General features: G+C 44.7%; 1 protein-coding gene across 5 annotated transcripts in view; it reads right to left on the bottom strand.

The window, feature by feature from the left end:
* The window catches only part of DICER1 (dicer 1, ribonuclease III), a 70,598-nt gene that overhangs the window by 13,491 nt on the left and 35,991 nt on the right, over nucleotides 1–21,116 (bottom strand). For 4 of the 5 annotated variants that reach the window (XM_060620673.3, XM_078447882.2, XM_060620672.3 and 1 more), the window contains exons 11-23: nucleotides 15,378–15,510; nucleotides 13,900–14,142; nucleotides 13,148–13,302; nucleotides 10,183–10,315; nucleotides 9,129–9,204; nucleotides 8,165–8,304; nucleotides 5,794–5,973; nucleotides 5,376–5,589; nucleotides 5,020–5,173; nucleotides 3,432–3,614; nucleotides 3,035–3,140; nucleotides 2,445–2,620; nucleotides 705–1,488 (exon numbers count right to left, since the gene is read on the bottom strand). In XM_060620673.3, coding sequence (XP_060476656.2) covers nucleotides 705–1,488; nucleotides 2,445–2,620; nucleotides 3,035–3,140; nucleotides 3,432–3,614; nucleotides 5,020–5,173; nucleotides 5,376–5,589; nucleotides 5,794–5,973; nucleotides 8,165–8,304; nucleotides 9,129–9,204; nucleotides 10,183–10,315; nucleotides 13,148–13,302; nucleotides 13,900–14,142; nucleotides 15,378–15,510 — 2,677 coding nt within the window. Of the gene's footprint in view, nucleotides 1–704; nucleotides 1,489–2,444; nucleotides 2,621–3,034; nucleotides 3,141–3,431; nucleotides 3,615–5,019; nucleotides 5,174–5,375; nucleotides 5,590–5,793; nucleotides 5,974–8,164; nucleotides 8,305–9,128; nucleotides 9,205–10,182; nucleotides 10,316–13,147; nucleotides 13,303–13,899; nucleotides 14,143–15,377; nucleotides 15,511–21,116 lie in introns of those variants that run through there. The other variant, XR_009606558.2, reaches the window with a different exon arrangement.

Raw genomic sequence — 21,116 nt, forward strand, 5'->3', positions numbered from 1 at the left:
AGGTGCCAGTGCATCTCCTCCATGAACGCCTTCTCCTCCCAGAGACGGTCCTTCTCTCTGAGCGTCCGGGGCAACGAGCAGCTTTGTAAGTTACACGTCAAGCACGGACGTGTTGCCCTGTGACACCTCTTTTATCATCGTTTAAACATTTTACCTTCGCCGCTTCCCCTCCTGAAATCTTGATTCCCGCTGGCGTGGGGTCACACCCTTCCTCTGGGCTCTCGGTCCCCTGCGTGCTCGGAGCTCAGGCGTCACCCCCTTTATGCCGGGGAGTCACCGAGCTCCCCTCCCTTCCACACCCTCCAAAAACCCTGAAGACGAGCTCCTCCGCACAAGACCTGTGTTTTCTCCAGGTCCGGATGCCTTGTGTGCCAAGACGGCATTCTCCCAGATAAACTTTTCTCTCCACTAAAATTCAAGCGCGAGCACCCTCCCCGCCAAACAACCACGCCTCGTACCTCTTCACACCCCCTGGGGACCCAGCGAGCACATGTATTCTCGCAAACGGTCCCATCAGAGCTGAATTTCCATCCATCCACAAGGCACACACAGATCAGCTGACGCCCCAAACCTTGGGGGCTTCATCAGGGAAAGGCAGCCTCCTGTCTGAGCGACCCCTCGTCCTCTGAAACCAGCCCGCGCGTGACCCCACGTCCTAGGCACGCCGAACGCTTACTCTGAGTGAGAAACACGGTACTTCTTACCTTTTTGCTTCTCATATAGGAAAGGCGGCCCTCGTGCGCGTCGGGGTAAGTGCAAAACAGGTACGTGGTGATGGCATGCTTTAGAAAGGAGTCACCAAGCATTTCAAGCCGCTCCAGGTTAAACCCATCGCTAGCATTTGAAAGGGTCAAAGCCTGCAGAATGAGTCCAGGGTTCGGGCCAAGAGTCCTCGAGGAGTAGCCGGGACAAGGGCTCTGCGCAGAAGCCCTCCCGTCCCGGGGCGCGGGAACAGCTTCGTTAGTACCGGGCGTCGTGGCCGCTGCGGGACTTCCATCTGAGGTAGATGTGTTAGCATTTCCATCAAGGTATTTGTTACTCAGGAGAGTACATTCATCGCTGGGCTTGGGCTGGTTCTCGTGACTGTATAAATTCTGAATGGGATATGAGGTAGTTGGTTGTACAGGTATTTCCTGCTTGTAGGAACTCAGCTGATTTCCTTGGCAAAAGTCTCTGTTAGCTAAATCGCAACCGCCATTGGCAAGGTTTTTACTGTACGAAAGACCGTTGGTCGCCGTGAGATCTGTCGAAGCTTCGATCTGGAGCTTACCGGGTGACTCACCGAAGAGCGTTCTGCAGTTCACAGACATTTGGTCGTGATTTTCTAGAGAGGAGGTTCTAATAGCACCTTGACGTGCAGCATTTTCAGGGACTACAATTGTGCTGTGCTTACAGTAATTGTCGTTTTCAGCCCAAGAGGAGCTAGCAATTGAGGTGAAGGATTTGCTGTCAATAGATTTCTTCCACCCGAAGTCTAGGTTGGGGTATCTGCAGAGACATTTTTACGACTTCGTCAGACCCTTCAAAAGGGCGAGGTTCAGAGCAAGAACAACGTCAACGACATAAATAAGCAAAATAACGATCCCTCCAAACGAGCTCCCACTTTGGAGGAGAAACAAGTCTCCGAGGCAGAAATCACCATATCGGAATTCTGCCCCGAGTACGTCAGGCAGCGGGACGTGGCTCCCTGCACCGCTTTAATCCGCCGCCCGACAGCAAGCGCGGGGTGGGGGCGACGCGCGGGGTTGGCAACGGGACCCGGAGCCACCGTCTGGGCTGGGATCCCAGGCCCTCCGGCTAACGAGCTCGTGATTTACGGAACCTCTCTGCACCCCGGCTTCCCACATTCAGAAGAGGGCTGACCACTCCTACCCCACAGGGCTGTTCTAGTGATTAAATGACCCAAGACAGGCCACGGCATCCGAACCAGTGTTTGACGCCGAGGTTAAGTACTCAGCAAATGCAGCTGTGACTACTACTATCCTGTTTTAAGATTCCTTAATCCCTGGAACCACTGTGGTCTCCACAATTGGGTAACCGAAATTAATCTGAGTGGTTAAGCCAATAATTTCCTTAGAACGCGGAAACTTTCCTAGCGGGAAGAGAAAAAGACAAGGAACATCTTGAGGCAATTGCCATTTAATAGAGACTTGATTTTACAGAAGAGGAAGTGGTCTTCCAATGTCAGCAGGGCAACAAAGAACTGTTTCCGTTTTCGCTCTGACCGCCATCACTGAAGGAGGAACGACCCCCTTCTCCCTGTGCAACTTCACAAGAATGTAGGAATCAAAGGATGCATTTATTTCATGTGTGAGACATCCATGCTTTCTTTTTAAGCTTTTAAGAACCGTTTTATATAAAATTAAAATCGGAACTTAATGCAGTTTTTCTGCAAACAGGCTTCCATAACCCCGCGCTCCTTCTGGCTGACAGCACAGGCATACCTAAAATCCACGGGAAGTGATCGGACTCCCACGCCAGCATCGCTGGCCGTTTGGGCTCTTAGCTCCTCTGCGGTCAGAAGGCAGTGAAGGCGGTACAGTATGCTAGGGAGACAGACTGCTTTTCTCCACAGTGATGCTGGAATCGGATGTATAGCACAGAGCTCTGGAACCAGGATCTTTGAAGAAGCAAAAATGTGGACAAATATAAAGCAAACACACAAAAGAATAAAAAATTAAAGACCAGTTTCACTAATGGATAAAGACGAAAATCAAGAATATTAGTAAAGTCTTACTTCTAAAAGCAATCCCTTTTAAGGCTTAAGGCTTAAGGCTGAATGGGATTTAATCTAGGATTTATAAGGATGAATCGAATTTTGCCAATAGACCAAGTATCAAAGGAAACCCATCATATTTCCAAAAAGCCATTCAAATACAGGTTCACACACGGTATTAGCTAAAACATGACAAAGCCTAAGTGTTGGGGATCTTCCAGAAACTTCCTAAGTCACTCAGTTCAACCTGCTGATAAAGAAGTCAAACTTAACGTTTCAAAATAGTAAATGATGCTAGAGTAATAGTGAACACATTACCTGTTTATTCTGCAGACTTTCCCACTTGGCTTTTCTCTTCTCAGCACTGCTTAGAGGAAGGGCTTTCCCCTTCTGATTCAAATGGCGAGGTGTCAAAAGATTCAGTCTATAAGAATTTCAAAATATTTTTATCAAACAAAAAGAAGTATCCCCCCCCCCCCCCCAACCCCGACCCTTCACAGGGGTTCTCTAGCTCAGTGTGCCTACAAATCACCTGAAGAGCTCATTTAAACTGAGGACTCCTGGACCCCACCCTGGGCAGTTCTCTGTGCAAAGAATCTCCCGGTTTCAGAGTTGACAGGCAGGCAGTGGGACAGTGACCCCCCTATGGTTGTCTGCCGACCTCTGCAAATAGTGCCTCAGGTGACAGTCAAATGCCATCTCTGAAACCCCTTACCTCGAAGATGTGTGGTCCACATCCAGCAGTGGCTGGTTGAGATTGGTCAGATCAAGGTTATACTTTGTTTTATAATATTCTGCAAAGGTTTCATACTCAGGGGAAGGAAATTTACTCAGTGGGGTAAGATCAGTGTATACATCAGCTACATAAAATCGATGAGGCTGATCAAAATTACGGTATCTGAAAAAGAAAAACAATACACTTGAGGCAACTATTCTCAACGCGTGTTTTTAATATGAAAATGCAAATTATGATTTTAAAGTTCAAAGGTTGAAAACAAATAGCGCTGATGAACACTTCAATTCCAAATAATATATTTCAAGTGGGTGTCAGATGAAAATTATGTTTATATTAAGTAAAAATCGCTTCTCCATTCCGCCCTACGTTATGGTTAACCTCATTCTAAAGATCTCTGATCACTCTGATTAACACATGAAAGCTACATGGCACCTTTAACTCTCTCTTAGTTTCACTAATATATACGGGGCAGAACACTTTCAACATCCTACCAACTGAGTGAGCAAGCACTCTGCATTACAAACATGCTGAACGTGAAAGGTGCCTGCCACATAAATGCATGAAGGCACCACTCATGGTATTAACAGTCTGATGGCAGCTACCATTTAAAACAGGACTTTAAGGGGTGCCCGGGTGGCTCAGCCGGTTAAGCGTCGGACTTCGGCTCAGGTCACGAGCTCACAGTTCGTGGGTTCCAGCCCCGTGTCGAGCTCTGTGCTCGACAGCTCGGAGCCTGGAGCCTGCTTCGGATTCTGTGTCTCCCTCTCTCTCTGCCCATCCCCTGCTAGCTAGCACTCTCTGTCTCTCAAAAATGAATAATAATAAAGTCAAAAAAGTTTTTAAATATGATTTTAAGTTGCAAAGAAGAAAAAACAGAAATCAGGAAAGACCGAATTACAGCCAGTACTCTAATTTTATGAAAGGTTCCTATATTTAAATTTATTGCTCAGAAACTATCCCCTAAATTCTTACAAAATAAGAAAAAAAGCATCCTGATTTACTACTTCATTGCATTTAATACCATTATTCCCTATAAGAAGTTTAAGAAGCTATTGTTTACAATCAAATTCTTTAAGACTTTGGGGATTAAAACAAGGAAGATTTTGGGGTGCCCGGGTGGCTCAGTCAGTAAGCATCCGACTTCAGCTCAGGTCATGATCTCACGGTTCACGGGTCTGAGCTCTGGGTTGGACTCCACGCTGACAGCTCAGAGCCTGCTTGGGATTCTCCCTCCCTTCCTCCCTCTCTCCCTCCCCTCGCTCTCTCCTTCCCCTCATTCTCTAAGAAATAAATAAACTGGAAAAATAAGACGAAGATTTTAAGAAAGCCTTTCAACAGCATGTAGATGATCTGAACTTCACAAAATCAAACCCCTCCACCCACAGCATTCGAGGTGTGGTTTCTCACAAGAGGAAGTCAGCTAGGGAGAACAGGCCCCACCAGGAAGAGACACCTACGCTTCCCAGGAGATGCATCAACGCCACGGCCCCCCTGGGTTTCCACTCGAGGGAGCGACTCTCCCGAAACAAAGTGCCACCCCCGCGTGGTGCTCCGCTTAGACACTCACCTCGGAATGATGACTGCGTCCTGGTAATCCTCTAATTTAAAAACAAAGGGTGTTTCTTTTGAATACTTTGTGCTGGGAATGCCTATGCGAGCTTCAGATTTCTCAATATCTTCCATGAATTTAAAGTCAATGTCCAAAGTGCTGGAGTCATTCACTTAGGGAAGGAAAAGACTCTTTAGCTCGTTAAAACAGAATACGGGTGGGATTCTTACTTAAGCTACGTATCCGAGTAGGTGTCTAATTTGGAGTGGTCTCTAGTAAGAGATTCCTCTAGCGGCCACCATGAACTAACGTTACGCAAGCCTCCCTTTTCCAGCTAGTATCGGCCAACACGTCCGAGTCTGGGCCCTTCTTACCAACGTTAAGAGGTAGAACACAGTATGCTGAATCAGCGTCTGTGGGTTTAAATTCTAGTGCAGGTTTTTCAAGCCGAAGAATATGAGAGAATATATACTGGTGAAGTCTTGTGATCAACTCAAGCATTTGGAGAGACAACGTGAAACCAGACTTCTTCAACTCAATGGATATGGTAACCTCTCCGGAGCGCGTGTACACAGGAAAGTGCGGGATCTTAGCAAAAAGAAAAATCAAGCATCCCCAGAGTTAACAGGTATTTTATTCCATCACAAATATTTCATTTCAGAGGGGGAACGACGCTGTCAATCCGGGGAACAGAAGGGACACCTTGATTTTTAAGTAGCAAACATTCTGAGGTAACGAGAGATAGCTTTAGCCGTTCCCTCTTATCGATAGCAGTCCTAAAGAGCTGTCTACCTGAGGTATGGGTTTGGCCGTCAGTATTCCAAAGCATCTCGTGGTGTCCTCAGGGGGATAGAGCTTCCGCCTTCTGAAGTTGAGTTCATCAGGTAAGGGTGTCGTCAGAACCATTCCTATCACATACAGGTAACAGGGCTGATCGGGTTTGGGATAGCTATCCCTCAAACATTCCGGAATCTAAAATTAGAAAGAAAACTTAAGCAAGGGTGACAGCCTCTTGTCCAGACACTGGCAAACAAACAAACAAACAAATTTACTTGCAGCTTTCCTAAAAGCTGATGAGAAAAAGGGAAGCAAACACCCAGGGCAGGAGGCCTCATTCCTTAACTCTGGGGGACAGCCAGCGCTGCTCAGGCCTGGGCTCTGGTGGCCCATGGTCACCTCCCTCATAATGCACTGCTGACTCTAACACCAAAACTTTATAAAAACGACCAAACCCTGTAGGGCATTTTCTTAGAAACGCTCTTCATTTCAGCTCTTTCTTTTGATCAGAGAACTCTTCCTTGCGGCTTTTAGTCTTTACTCACTGCAGAATATCAGAAAACATGCAAAATTTTACAAGTCCCACGTAACTGTATTGCTCAGATATCGCCTCTACTATTAACTTTTTGACAGACTGCATCGTCTTCCAGATGTTTTCCTGTGTGCACACGTGGATCAACATACACACACACGTGTGCTTCATCACCCACGGAATGACACAACAAAGACTGTCGTCACCTTATTTCTTTTATCTCCAATTCCTACAATGAGAACATCTTTCTTGGTCAATACAGATCTGCATCATTTTTAATGGCTATGTAGTTATAGGAGTAAAATGCAGTTTAACGAGCCTGAGACTGTTTCCAAGCTCTCAATAGTCACACAACCCTACGCAACAGAGTCGTGAAGTTTCTGAGGCTCAGGGGCATAAAATGCATCTGTAGTTAAAAGGCACAGATGGGGCGCCTGGGTGGCGCAGTCGGTTAAGCGTCCGACTTCAGCCAGGTCACGATCTCGCGGTCCGTGAGTTCGAGCCCCGCGTCAGGCTCTGGGCCGATGGCTCGGAGCCTGGAGCCTGTTTCCGGTTCTGTGTTTCCCTCTCTCTCTGCCCCTCCCCCGTTCATGCTCTGTCTCTCTCTGTCCCAAAAATAAATTTAAAACGTTGAAAAAAAAATTAAAAAAAAAAAAAAAAAAGGCACAGAAATACTGGTGAGGAGACAGGGTTATCAGAATGCCAGATAATCCAGAATGTATCTATTGATTAAAACTGATTATGACTGACGACCTTTGTCACAGGAAACAAGCCCAGTGGTCTCCGGGGTAAATGTCGAGTAGGAAGACAGAGAAGCAAACCCTTGAGGAAAACTGAGGGAAACAAGCATTTCAGGGAACGGGTTAATATTCATAATTTTTAAACAACTGACATGATTTTGAATCTTGAAAATGCTCAGCTGAGTGAAAACCTTCTAAAAAGTAAAATGCTCAACAGCGCTGCAAAAAAAACCCAGAAGAACCATACTTCTAGGCTAGGATGAAAAATACACAGCAAAATTTTGCTTTTGTTTGCAACTCTTTTTTTTTTTTTTTTTTTATTGTTTATTTCTGAGAGTGAAAGAGACAGAGCGTGAGCGGGGGAGGGCAGACAGAGAAGGAGACAACAGAATCCAAAGCAGGCTCCAGGCTCCGAGCTGTCAGCACAGAACCCGACACGGGGCTTGAGATCATGACCTGAGCCGAAGTTGGACGCTCAACTGACTGAGCCACCCAGGCGCCCCTGTTTGTAATTTTTATGGGGGAAAAATCTTAACAAGTATTTTTTCAATAAGACCTTCAGTCCAGTACGGCTCTGCCCGGAAGTCAGACTCAGGGACATCTTAGCACATGAATCCTGCCAGGATGCCACAGAGTTAGCCAGACGCGGCACGCTGGCGGAACTGGCTTTGACTGCAGGCGGGCCACATCCTGGCTCCCGACAAATCCTTGAGTGGGCACCCTTCCACCTGCCTATCTTATCGTGCAAATCCTCTCTTGTCTTAGTCCCGAACGCAAATGAGGCCAACATCTTCCCGCTAAAGGGAATGAAACAAAAAACACCTCTCTAAAGGGAATGAACTCATTCTGGATAGAATTTGACAAATGAGGCCAAACTCCTTTTGAGGAGAAATACAAAAGCAATGTCCTAAGTGGGAAAGAGCACAGAGCGCACATGGGAACGAGGAGGGGCTGGCTGATCTGGCAGAAGCTGTGATGGGAGGAAGCGAGCTGAGATCCCAAGCGGGCCAAATTACGAGGCCTGGGAAGCCAAGCAGGGGAATGCAGATTTGAGGTAGCAGGAAATAAAAAGTCAGAAAGGCTAGATTCATATGCAGTTCTAACCGATACTAACTGCCTTTGGGTAGCACTGTCTTCGCTTTGTGGAACCTGGTCTTCCTGGAACGCTGGTCTCTTCTTCGTCATGTAAATCGAGCTCTTCTTCATATTTAACCGTCTCTTTCCCAACTGGCATCAAATGGTCATCCAGTTCACCTAGGAAATGTACCGAGAATTAACATAAACAATCCGGATTTTGCCTCTCTAATAAGTAAATAATCCAGAGAGGCACGATATTAGAAAGCAACGGGAAGGGGGGTGAAAACTAAAGCAGCTTTGCTTTAATAGCACAGCGTAATCGGACGTGATGCTTCAGGGAGGCTATTTTGGCGCTCATAAAAGTCAACATGAGCAGGATTACAAACTCTGCTCCAAGATGCAGAAATAACGTCTAAACGAGGCACAGCACAGGGAGTATAGCGCAAGGTGCTAGAATAGCATTGTATGGTGACAGATGGCAGCTACACTTGCGGGGGGCACAGCATAACGTCCAGACTTGGGGAACCACCATGTCGTACGCCAGAGACTGATGTAACATCGTGTGTTAACTACACTTCAATTAAAAAAAAAAAGTGTTTTTAAATGATGTCTGAACAGAGAAACAGCACTCTGTTTTACAAAGTCTATGGACAACAAGACTTCCCTTTTTTTTTAAGTGGATTAATTTGTAAACTAAACCGATCTGAGAAAACGATCCATTAAAACACAAACGCTCATGACTCAACAGTTACAAGAAGACCTTTATGTGTTGAAAAGGGGTCAGTAAAGGGAGCAAATACATTACAGGTATTCGCAGGGAAGCTGGGGCCTCAAAGCTGGTACATGTCACGGGACCCTCACGTTACACCGTATTTACGTACGTACGTCCGCCTTCACCAGAGCACAAGGAGAACAGCGAGTTCAGAGGTCCTTGATGTGCTTTTGTTTTACAAGGGTTTCAACCTGAGTTTTATCTGCATGTGCTTTTCAATCACTCTTACCAATTTTGTGCAGTTTTTCACAGCAAATGAGAGCTACAACTCTTTCGGCCAATCGTATACAGCTCATTGGCGGACCCTGAAAGTAACAAAAAACATTTCCACTGTACATGAGCGTAGCTATCGATCATTAGCACGTACGACTTCTAGGAAGCCTCTGCCCCAGCATCTTTAAAGCTGAACTTTACCAGAGTAAAGTTCTTCATTTTGAAAAATGCCAACAAGTTTGTTAAAACCCTGATTTCCACAGTTGAAATGGCCATTTTTAAAAGTCCTTCCCAGTAAAACCTAGATCAGCTATGATGGAGATCTGACAATTTTAATGAATACAGATTTCAGTAAGATTTTAACGTATCTTAGTCCGACTAATCTATGAAGAGGAAACAAACTAAAGATCTATCAAAATGTGACTGTAACATACACATTAACAGCACAAATTTTCGTATGTAAGAGAAATTAGTCATCCTGGAATATCTGGAAATCAGTACTGGGACCAAGCACAGCAGTTACACAGAGGCAGATTTTCGGGTGAACAACCAAACAACTACAAAAGCCCAAACATATTTAATAAATTCTGCTCCTGGAAGTATCGTAAGCCACAGCTGAGGGATTCGGTCAGAAACGCTGATACTAGTAAGATCTCAGAGGAAACTTTAGGGGTCATCTAGCTATACAGTCTGTTGAGGATCTGAACGTGCAGTTGACCACAAAAGAGACTTATAAACCTTCCCTGGAGAACAGATTTAAAGTGGGGCACCTGGGTGGCTCAGCCAGGGAGCATCAGACTTTGGCTTGGGTCACGATCTCATGGTTTGTGGATTCAAGCCCCGTGTCAGGCTCTCTGCTGTCAGTGCAGAGCCCACGTCAGGTCCCATCTCCCTCTCTCTGCCCCCATCCCCCGCACACTCTCTAAAATAAATGAACATTAAATAAAATTAAGAAAAAAAAAGATCTAAACCTAAGTTACCTATAACTTGCATTGGCGTAGAGAAGCTGAAAAAAAAAATCCATTAGTGACATATTTTCAAGGCACAATCATTTCTTTTTCTAAACTTACAACAATGGAGGCTCGAAGAGGTGAGTTAATTGGCAGATAAAGAGTTGAATAAAATGTACCATCAGGCAACTCTCGAGTTCTACATTTAGGAGCTAGATGAGTAAACGGATCACTTGGTAATCTAGCACAGTATCTGTGAAGAAAAAGAAATTCTGATGCTAAATCCACAACTGAGAAATAGGGGAAAAAAATCCGTTTTGGTAGTCATATCCTAAAGTTTAAGTTTTTATGTCCCTCTTCCCCTCTACTGGATTGGTACTGACATGGGAAGTGTGAGTTCCACTGCTTCCAACTTTCAGTAAGATGGAACAGTGCCGTCCAAAAGAATCGTCTGCCGTGACAGTCGGTGTCAACACTGTCCAACAGAGCAGCCACGGAGCACTTGGAATGCGGTGAGGACAGCTAGGAAACTCACTTCGAATTTTATTTAATTTTGATTAAAGTTAAAACTCGAATTTAAAAAGGCACGTCCAGGGCTACCATACCGCACAGAAAAATATCGTGCGGAATCCGTAAGGAGAACACACCGCCAGGGTTTGGTCCTTACTGTCTTATGTGCCCTGGCAAACTACCAGGCCCCGCCCAAGGAGGGCGTCAGAAGAGGCCGGAAGGACAGCCCAGTACTGACATATCACAAAGCATCAGAACAAGAAGACCGCCCCTGCCCTCCCACCACACCCCACGGCAGTACAAGGAGAGGGATACGGAGCAGGAAGCTAGCTTCAAGGGCACTGAGACTGAGCGAGGAGGGCGCTGGCTGGGACGGGAAGGTAATCCGGTGGGGGCAGGACTCACACAAGGAGGGCAGCAGAATGAGCAGCTGCCCTGCAAGGTCATGACCCGTGCATTCGGGACACCCAAACACGGCGGCAGCCCTGCGAAGTAGGAGACTGCCTACCTTCAGGGATACTAAACATAACGTAACTATTTTGAGGACAATGGGAGTCCTATCTCTCACTATGGAAGAAGCCAGAACAAAGATGGAAAAGAGGAAAGCTAGAATGAACCCTGTGGTGTCATGGTAAAAGTGGACGTAACAACATAAAGGTAGTCAGGTATGCAAATAAATACAGCTATAAATGTGCATGTGAATACACACACACACACACACACACACACACACACGTAGTTTCTAGCTCTGTCGACTAAGGAGCCTGAGAGTAGCAATACTCCAGAGGCAATGAACACACTTAGTACTCAGACTTTGGTTTCTAAACACCACTCATCTGCCACTAAAAAAGACCAGAAGCTTTTGGAGAAACAGCCAATATCTAGGCTGGGGCAAGGAAAATAGGAGTTAAATCTAGAACATCTTAGTGTGCCATAAAATAAGGAAGTGACCAAAGAACAATGGTGATGTAAAAAAGACTAGCTTGAAGGGGCTTCCACTGCCAAATCTGAGAGAACTGTAACATCAAAACAAATAATAAATGATAGTGAGCAGAATATAACCCACTCAATAAAACAGAAGTCCCTCAGTTTGTATTAGATAAAAACATTAATAAATAAAAAGAATAAATGAGCGGAGAAAAGAGAAAGCTCTTCGTCACGGCAGAATGCCAGCAAACAGAACAGCGGAATCAGAAAATCACCATTTTGCAGATGCCGCAGCAATGATCAATTCAGGCCAGAAATATCAATGGATACTTAAACTAATGGGTGAAACCAGGAAGAGGAATAAATTTTACATGGTCTTAAACCACCTCCCCATGAACTACACACACTATGGAGGGAGAAAAGGCAACTTTACGACAGAGGAAGCTGGCAGACCTTCTGGAAGTGATCAGGAGCCACCACCACCAGTAAGAGCACAAATCGACACTGAGCGCGCCCGGCGGGACGGGATGGGAACAGAGCATCCCTTCTGTGATGTGCCGGCTCCAGTGCACAACCTGGGGCTCAACGTCGGAAAGAGCAGATAAAGCCACGCTGAGAGACGGCCTACAAAATGGCTGGCCTGTAAGCTTCAAACGTTTCAAGGTCATTAAAGTCAAGGAAACTGAAGAGTAATTCCAGGCTGAAGGAGACTGGAGAGATGAGAAAAACACACACAACTCCTGATCCTGGATTGGATCCTCTCCCTACCAAAACCATTCTCGCGAAACCTGAATGGGTCTCTCTGGGTGCGGGGCATATGAGAGTTCTCTGCAGTATCCCTGCAACATTTTAAAGTGTGAAATGGTTTCAAATTAAAGAGTTAAAAAAAAAAATCTTATGTCGGTTGCTGCTTTATTTTGCCTCTGCACAGAAACTTATCCTGATACATAATCTAGGCATGTAGCTGCTTTTCTTAGTTCTTGGAAAGGTTATTACCAATTCTGGACAAAGTAAATTAGCCCATGATCAGAAATACAAGTTAATGTATCGTCATCTTGTAATATCGCAGCTAATGGAAAATTCAACATCCCTCAACGTTCATGGCACGAGATTTTTCAGGATTAAAAAAAAAAAAATTCAGTGAGCAAGGTAAAATTAAATTAAATCTAATTAAAAGAAGCATCCCTTGGGGCACCTGGGTGGCTCAGGCAGTTGAGTGTCCTACGTGAGCTCAGGTCGTGATCTCATAGTTCGTGAGTTAGAGCCCTGCGTCAGGCCCCACACTGACAGTTCGGGGCCTGCTTGGGATTCTCTCTCTCTCATCTCTCTCTGCCCCTCTCCAACTTGTGCTTTCTCTCGCTCTCAAGATAAATAAATAAACTTAAAAAAAAAATCATGCCTTCATTAAGTCAGCCTTCCAACAAAACCTAAACATTTATCACCGTGCAATACAGTTTTTACCTTTTGACCAAAAAGGAGCATGAGTGGAAAAAAGCAACTTCTTTTCTTTCTCTCACCAAAATATTACAAGCCACAAATGCAAAGACTGGTGATTGTCTGCAACAGGTAAACACTACAATACTCGCAGGTTTAGACCTAAGCCTTGTAACACTCCTAGGTTTTCCACGCAAGTGACTTCATATCATACCTGTTGATGTGTCCAATGGCCGTGTTGATCGTGACTCGCGGACCACCATCATCGGGCCTCAACACATATGGCGGGAACACATCGTCATCATCCACAACAGGTTCAACGTCAGTCTCACCCGCATCAACGGACTTGGAACACTTGTTTCTCAAGATCTGGACGTTGTAAAAACAGACTTTACGAGGAGAACAAATGCCGTGTTGCCCTATGTCAGTTGTCTGCCTCTGCACCTACGGAAAAAGCTCTCTTGACGTGCAACAGCGCTCTCTCCTAAACATGCTTCAGAATTCCAAAGTCACCTGATGCAGAAACTCCCTCCCGGAGCACTCCCCCCGCCCCAGCTCCAACCGTGGAGACACTCACCGCACGTGCACAAGGTTTGCACGGTACCGTATCTACACACACACGCGCGCACACACACACGCACACGCACAGGGGCTGTGTCATCACCCTGTGACGGCTCCACAACTCAGCCCCTCAACTGGGACTGCAGCGCCCACACCAACAGGACACACTTTCCAGGCATTTTTCCCCCACAATCCACAGGACCATTTTCACCGTGGGCTTTCAAACAGTTCGTAAAATACTGCTGGCTCTGTGGTTACTTGACTTTTCTTACAACGTACACACTGCACACCCTTGCTGAGACTACGCTCTGTAGGTAAAACTGCTTTTACCCATTTCTTTGCACATAAAAAAAAAAAAAAAAAAACCAAAAACTTAAAGACACCCTACTGACTCTCGGAACTTACCTTTTCAATAGCTTTGTATGTTTTAAGGTCTTCTTCAAAACTTTTTATTTTGTCTGTATCTGCTAACATTATGTAATTAGAGATCGGTGCCCTTGCTCGTCCCTTAGATTGAACATAGGATCGATACTCTGTGGGTAAATCAAAACGAACCACCAAGTTGCATTTTGGTATGTCAACACCCTCTTCCACAATGCTTGTCGCAATAAGCAGGTTGGTCTCATGTGCTCGAAATTTCCTAAGTACCTGAAAAAAGTCCACCAAGAGAAGCAATTCTAAGAAATTTCCAAAGGAACGGTGCAGTACCAGTAAGTGAAAACTGCCGTTTCTGACACGTGTGCAGAGAGACTCTGGTTTATTTTCAGCTGAGCACGACTCGAAAAATCAAAGTGCCCTTCTGCTGTACACAAGTATGCACGAGCCACAGAAAGCCTTCCGGGCGGAGAGGCTGGCTTCTTCAATGGCCACCACAGAATGCAGCCAACAGTGACCAAACGAATCCGCTTCTGGAGTCCTGCTGATACTCTGACCTCACATAGGGTATCTTCCGGCCGTGACACTGTGCCAACAGCCTCCCAAAGATGGCAAGACTCTTTCACTAGAATCCCTAAAACACTTGTAATTCAAAATGACAAGTAAGGCATTACTTACTTTCTGGCATCTCGGGACATTTTCGATTTAAGGAATCAGAACTACTCATTAAAAAAGGTAAGTGAACAATTTTTTATGTTAGATTTAAAATAACACCATTTCCCAATCTAGGAGAAGTTAAATTATAAAGGAAGCTGCCTTTTAAACAGATCTAGCATACCGGCTGTTAGACTCTCCAAACTTGGAATATTATCAAATAGCTACGGCATAGAAAACGAACGCCAACGTGAATTAGTCTACCTTGAAGTTAAATAACAAACTTCAAATAAAAACTTTTTGTTTGCCAGCCAGAGCACTATATTAGGTTTCCCATCTTTACAATGCTGTCTCCTATATTAAAATCTTAGAATGTATGAAAAACTTTAAGCCCAAATCTTTAAAACATAGCGTTATTTTTGAAGTATTCAAGGCAGAACTTTAAACGGAAAACAAAACACTTTATAGGAGAACAAATTCATTTTGTAGCTCAGTCATACGCAGTCAACAGGAGTTACGGTTACACATGCTTTGTTTTTCTAGGAAATGCCATCAGTCCAATAAAGGAAAATGAAATGGTTGATGGTAATTAAGACCAAATTGATTTCCTAGACGGCTATTCTAATTCTGAACATATGAATCACCAAACAGCTACCTCATAGGAGACGGCTAGTCCATCTATGAGCAAGTATTCTATGCGACCGAAAATGCCGCCAAGCAACTATGAAGAAAGGGAGCTCCTATGAGCAGAGTTCGTGTGTGTGTGTGTGTACACATATATACATATGTATGCATATATGTCTACATACATATTCTGAAAATTGTTACTGTACAATTATTTCAACTTAAGTTACCTCTTCCTGTTTTCTGAATTCTGCTTCCATCTGTTTGTTACGAGGCTGATTCTTTCCAATGCCATGTCCAGTTATAAAATTGCTGCTGATGTAAGCCAGCTCTGGATCTTGTTTGCCAGCTTCCTTTATCAATCTAAGAAAATTACATACATTTGGAAGTTAAGCATTGCTGAGGGAGAAAAAAAAAATGTAAACTTTTTTGTTTGTGAGGTCTCCCTTCAAATGGAAATTACGTGTATTTTTTGCCAACATACCTAACAAAACGGGTCTTGGTGGTTTTTGTTTTTTGTTTTGTTTTGTTACATTTTGTTTTCAACTAGCTTAAACAGAAATCACTGCCACTCTTCACCGCGTCGATCTGTGGACCAAACACTTGTAACGCCAAATACAGGGCTGATTTCGCCTGCCGAACAAAATGGCCACAGTACGTCCAACTTTCTAATTTGGCAGTGAGGACTTACTAGGAATGTAGCCCAGTAGGGGACAGAGCTAGGCAGGGAGAAACATGGAATCCTCAAACATCTTGGCCTCAGGCCAGGACCTATCATGAAAAAGCCGCACACACTTCTCCGAAAGCTCAATGTTCTTCTACACACACACACACACACACACACACACACACACACACACAAAACTTGCGGCTGCAGTCAAGCCCCTGTCTCTATGGCCAAACTTATGCAGAATGTGTACCAACACCCTGAGGCCAAGAGGGGACTGGGAGGCGGAGGCGAGGGAAACCTCATTCTCCGGCTACACGTACTAAGAGAGCTCCTGCTGTGTGCGAAACAGCATGGTTATTTTAATCTCACCACAACGCCTTGTATCACTGGAAGCAGAGCTCCAGGGCAACGGATGCCTGTCTGCTGAGGCGCGCCTCCAGGCCCAACACTTTCCTGCCCCCAGGCCGCTGACACCCCCCACCGCCCACCCCAGTTCTGCACAACAGAACACGCCAGACTTCGGCACGGCAGTCGGTGCCAGAGCCCCCATCCCATCCTGTCACGGAAGACAGGCTCCCCAACTCGTCCCTCCTCCTGCCTGTTGCTCTGTATTAATCCAGAACGCCAGTAACCTAAAGCGGGCCTTCTGGTTGAGAGATGGAAGAAAGCTACAGGAGGGGGGTCACGTTACTCAGGGACAGAGGTTAACAGTTAGTGTTGCCATTACAGCTATTTTGGAAATATCCACATTCGAAAACTCAGCACGCGGGATAAATGGTTCCACACCTGACGTAAGTGATTCCAGATGGTTCTTCTGAAGTCATACGCATAGTATAAATTCCTAATAGAAAATTGCATTTTTAAGTCAAACCATTCTTTTTTTTTTTTTTAAATACATGAAACAGACTAATATCAAAGAGCTGGAAGAAACCTTGAGTGGCCATCTAGAATATCTCCCTGCCTCCAGATCAGCCAAACACATGCATGTCTAGGTTAGTTTACACGTCTGTTCTACATTCAAATCAGAAACCTCCTTAATATGTTCCAAGCTTTGTTTAGTTATTGTAATAAGCTTACGATGTCAGTAACAGAAAGAAGCGTTACAGGCCAAGAAATCGCATGCCTGAAATACAAAATTTATTATCTTAGAAATAGGTACTTCCAAAGGATTGTGTATGCAAATAAGCATCAAGAGGTTAAAAAGTACACTTCATGTCAGGCAGTAGGCAAAATAATTAATTCAGTCAGGCAAAGGATGTGTTTTACTTTGCCAACATGATCACGTTAGCAGATTTCAACGAGCTGAGAAGCAGAAGGCACTAAGAGTAAACGTATTTCTCCTACTGAAACTCACATCAATACTGCAGAGGACAGAAGAGACAATATGCACGTGAACAAACCCAATCTCTTGTAAGCAGTAATTAAACGCTATATACTTATGATGATGGTGTTTAGAGAGGAAACTTTATCAGATAAATGAGGGGATGCCTAATCACACTCCTCAGACAAAGCTATAGGCTTCCAGAGAAACGAGGATGGTCAGGGAGCTCACAAGTGAGTTACGCAAACTGCTGAGAGCCTTCGCCGTACCATGAACAGAGGCCACGAAGTCTTGTTTCTTTTGAGTTTCACACTGAGTTTCTGTCAGCTGTTGCACAAGCAAGCGGTTCATTAAGCCCTGCTGCTCTTTAGTGCACAGAGCTTCTCAAACTATCTGCAGCTAAGAACCAGTTATTTATTTTTTTCTAGTATCAAATCCATCAGAGAGCGGTATTTTTTGTCAACTTCCATGAAAATTTACTAAGAAAATGAAACAAATATTCAAGAGCCAATGGTCTTATATGCAGCAGACATCACTGTCAAAACTGAGAGTTTTTAGATGTTTGCTCTAAATCTCTGTACCTAGCTCACTCAGTTGGCACCAGCCCACATAATGCATTGTGTTACATGCATCGCCTCCCAGTTACATCAGAAACAGCATGGGCAGGGGCGCCTGGGTGGCTCAGTGGGTTGGGTGGCTGACTCTGGATTTTGGCTCAGGTCCTGATCTCAGTCTGTGAGATGGAGCCCCGCGTCAGGCTCTGTGCTGACAGTGCAGGGCTTGCTTGGGATATTGTCTCTCACTCTCTCTCTCAAGATAAAATAATAGACATTAAAAAAAAACCAAACAAACAAAAAACGAAGCAGCATGGTCAGAAATAGGAAATATGTGCACTAGATTCAGAAAACTAGTAGAACTGTGATTTCACTAAGCTTGCAAATTTGTGCAGACAACCGTATGGGGAAAAAAATTCAAAGAAACAAACACATCGTTTGAAATGTCTGCCAAGTACTAAAATATGTGAACAATAGCTTTTAATAGTCTCCTTACGCCTTACATTTTTTTAACATGAACAAATCAAATGTAATTCCTCTGCGATTCCACCAAAAGAACCATCACCGATGGTTCTAGTATACAGACACTACGCGCCCTCAAACGTGTGCGCAGAGCACGTAAGAAAACGGCGCCTACTGTATCAGGTGATAAAACAGCCATTTTTACATACGTTAAGAGACAGAGAAGTAATTTCTATCCTACAAATGAAGATGCTGAGGCTTTAAAGAGTTAAATAACTTTCGGGTTGCTCGGGTGGCTCAGTCAGTTGAGCGTCCAACCCTTGATTTCAGCTCAGGTCATGGCCTCGCAGTTCGTGGGTCCGAGCCCCATGTTAGGCTTCGCACTATCAGTGTGGAATCTGCTTGGGATTCTCTCCCACTCTCTCTCTGCCCCTCTCCCCACGCATGTTTTCTCTCTCTCTCTCTCAAAATAATAAACACTTTTTGTAAAAGTTAAATAGCTTCCACAAAATACACATCTAAAAAAGTGAGTAGAAATAAAAGGAACTGGGGCTCATTGACAAAATGGCTGATCAACAACAGAAAGGATGAGGGCACGTTGAAGGGACACAGGAGCTGACCTCAAGGAGCCCCAACGGCTCAGAGCAGAACAACGAGAGCAACAAGGTAAATGACCAAACGTCAGGTTAAAGCCTGAAGTGCGAAACACACAAACGTGAGGGGCGCCCGGGCGGCTCAGTCCGTTGAGCGTCCGACTTGGGCTTGGGTCACGATTGCGCGGTTCGTGGGTTCGAGCCCCGTGTTGGGCTGTGCTGATGGCTTGGAGCCTGGAGTCTGCTTCGGAGTCCGCTTCTCCCTCCCTCTCTGTCCCTCCCCTGCTCGTGCACTATCTCTCAAAAATGGATAAATGTTAAAAGAAAATATTTTTTATTTAAAAAAATTTTTTTAATGTTTATTTATTTTTGAGACAGAGAGGGACAGAGCATGAATGGGGGAGGGTCAGAGAGAGAGGGAGACACAGAATCTGAAGCAGGCTCCAGGCTCTGAGCCATCAGCAAAGAGCCTGACGTGGGGCTCGAACTCACGGACCGTGAGATCATGACCCGAGCCGAAGTCGGACGCTTAACCGACTGAGCCACCCAGGCGCCCCTAAAAGAAAATATTTAAAAAAATAAACGAGTCCACAGTGAGAAAAGAACCTAGGTCAATGAATATAAATAATAAATAGGATCAAAGAGAGAAGAAGTTTTCCTCACAGAAGAATTCCAATAATAAATGAATTGGCTTAGTGATCTGCTTCCACAGAATAAAGTAAGGAGAAAAAGAACACCTTCCAGGAGAAACCTGGCAAACACTACCATAACCACGTGACGAGGTTTCATGTCACTGGTGATGTCTCACGTCGATGACCATGAGTCCCCCTGATGCGATGTGATGAGAAGGGCACTTCATCTCTACAGTATTCTTCCATATCCTAAATCCCTATTTTAATCCTGAGAAAAACATCAGACAAATTCAAATTGAAAGCTAGCCTACAAACTACCTGGCCAGTACTCCTCAAGACTATCAAGGTCATCAGAAGCACGGAAAAAGAGAAAATACAAGAGACCAGTGGAGATCAGGGACACACAGCTAGATGCAACATGCTACCTGGGATTAAGACGATGACACTAATGGGAAAACTGGTAAATGAAACTGAAGTCTGAAGTTTGGTTAACAGTAACGCACCAATGTTAGTTTCCTGGTTGGGCCAAATGTACACGATAATGTCAGATGTTAACAATGGATGGGGGAAGCCAACTAAAGGGGACAAGGGAGTTCTGTAATCTCTACAACTTTTCTGTAAACATTTAAGTTACTAGGGAGACAGAGGGAGAGGGGTAGAGAGAGGATGTAAACCCAGGCGTGTCAGATTCGATTGTCATACAAGACTAATAAATGACACAGTGAAAAGGGCCATATCTGCCTTATTTTGGGAGGATCACAAACGGAGTCTTCACTTCCTCATCTATGATACAGTTAATACATGCACCTTCCTTTCTCATGGAGTGTTGGAAAATTTAAAAATAGATCTAAAAGCGGGTCTCCTGGGTGGCTCAGTCGGTTGAGCGTCCAACCGGCTCAGGTCATGATCTTGCGGTCTGTGAGTTCGAGCCCCACGTCGGGCCCTGTGCTGACAGCTCAGAGCCCGGAGCCTGCTTCGGATTCTGCGTCTCCCTCTCTCTCTGCCCCTCCCCCACTCACACCGTATCTCTCTCTCTCAAATATAAACGTTAGAAGAAAAAATTTTTAAATATATATCTAAAAGGTAAGTTAGAAACCAAGGTATCTGGGTGGCTCAGTCAGCTAAGCGTCCGACTCTTGGTTTCGGCTCAGGTCACGATCTCGCAGTTCATGGGTTCAAGCTCTGCACTGGGTTCTGTGCTGACAGTGCAGAGCCTGCCTGGGATTCTCTCTCTCCCTCTCTTTCTGCCCCTCCCTTGCTCTCACTCCCTGTCTCAAAAAATAAACTAAAAAAACAAAACAAAATTAAAGGTAAGTTATAAACCATAAAGCCCATACATAAGGCAAAAGGAAAAGTGTAATCCTAAGACTATACACGTGGCTACATTACACACAGAAGTAGCTATGATTCATTTTTTTCAATTAGGAGAGGACAAAACTGCCCATGTATCACAATAGCTTAGACTCCCATGAAACTATTCACTGAGGAAGGGTTTTCCTCCCATTAAACTGATGGAAGGAAAGAATGTGGATTTCAGGAAGTTTTTCTAAGCTTATTAAAAAGCTTACTGGAACAAGACCTCTATTGTATATTTCATTAGCTGCCCATAAAGTTGACTCTCAAACCGCTCTTGATTCATCATCCAACACTAAATTCCAGGCACTTTTCATGAAAGCTGATCACAATTAATCTGATCCTCAAAGCCAATAGGAAATAACTGATTGGTTTTTGATACAC

Source organism: Panthera onca, chromosome B3, assembly GCF_046562875.1.
Source record: "Panthera onca isolate mPanOnc1 chromosome B3, mPanOnc1 haplotype 2, whole genome shotgun sequence".
Classification (NCBI taxonomy): Eukaryota; Metazoa; Chordata; class Mammalia; order Carnivora; family Felidae; genus Panthera; species Panthera onca.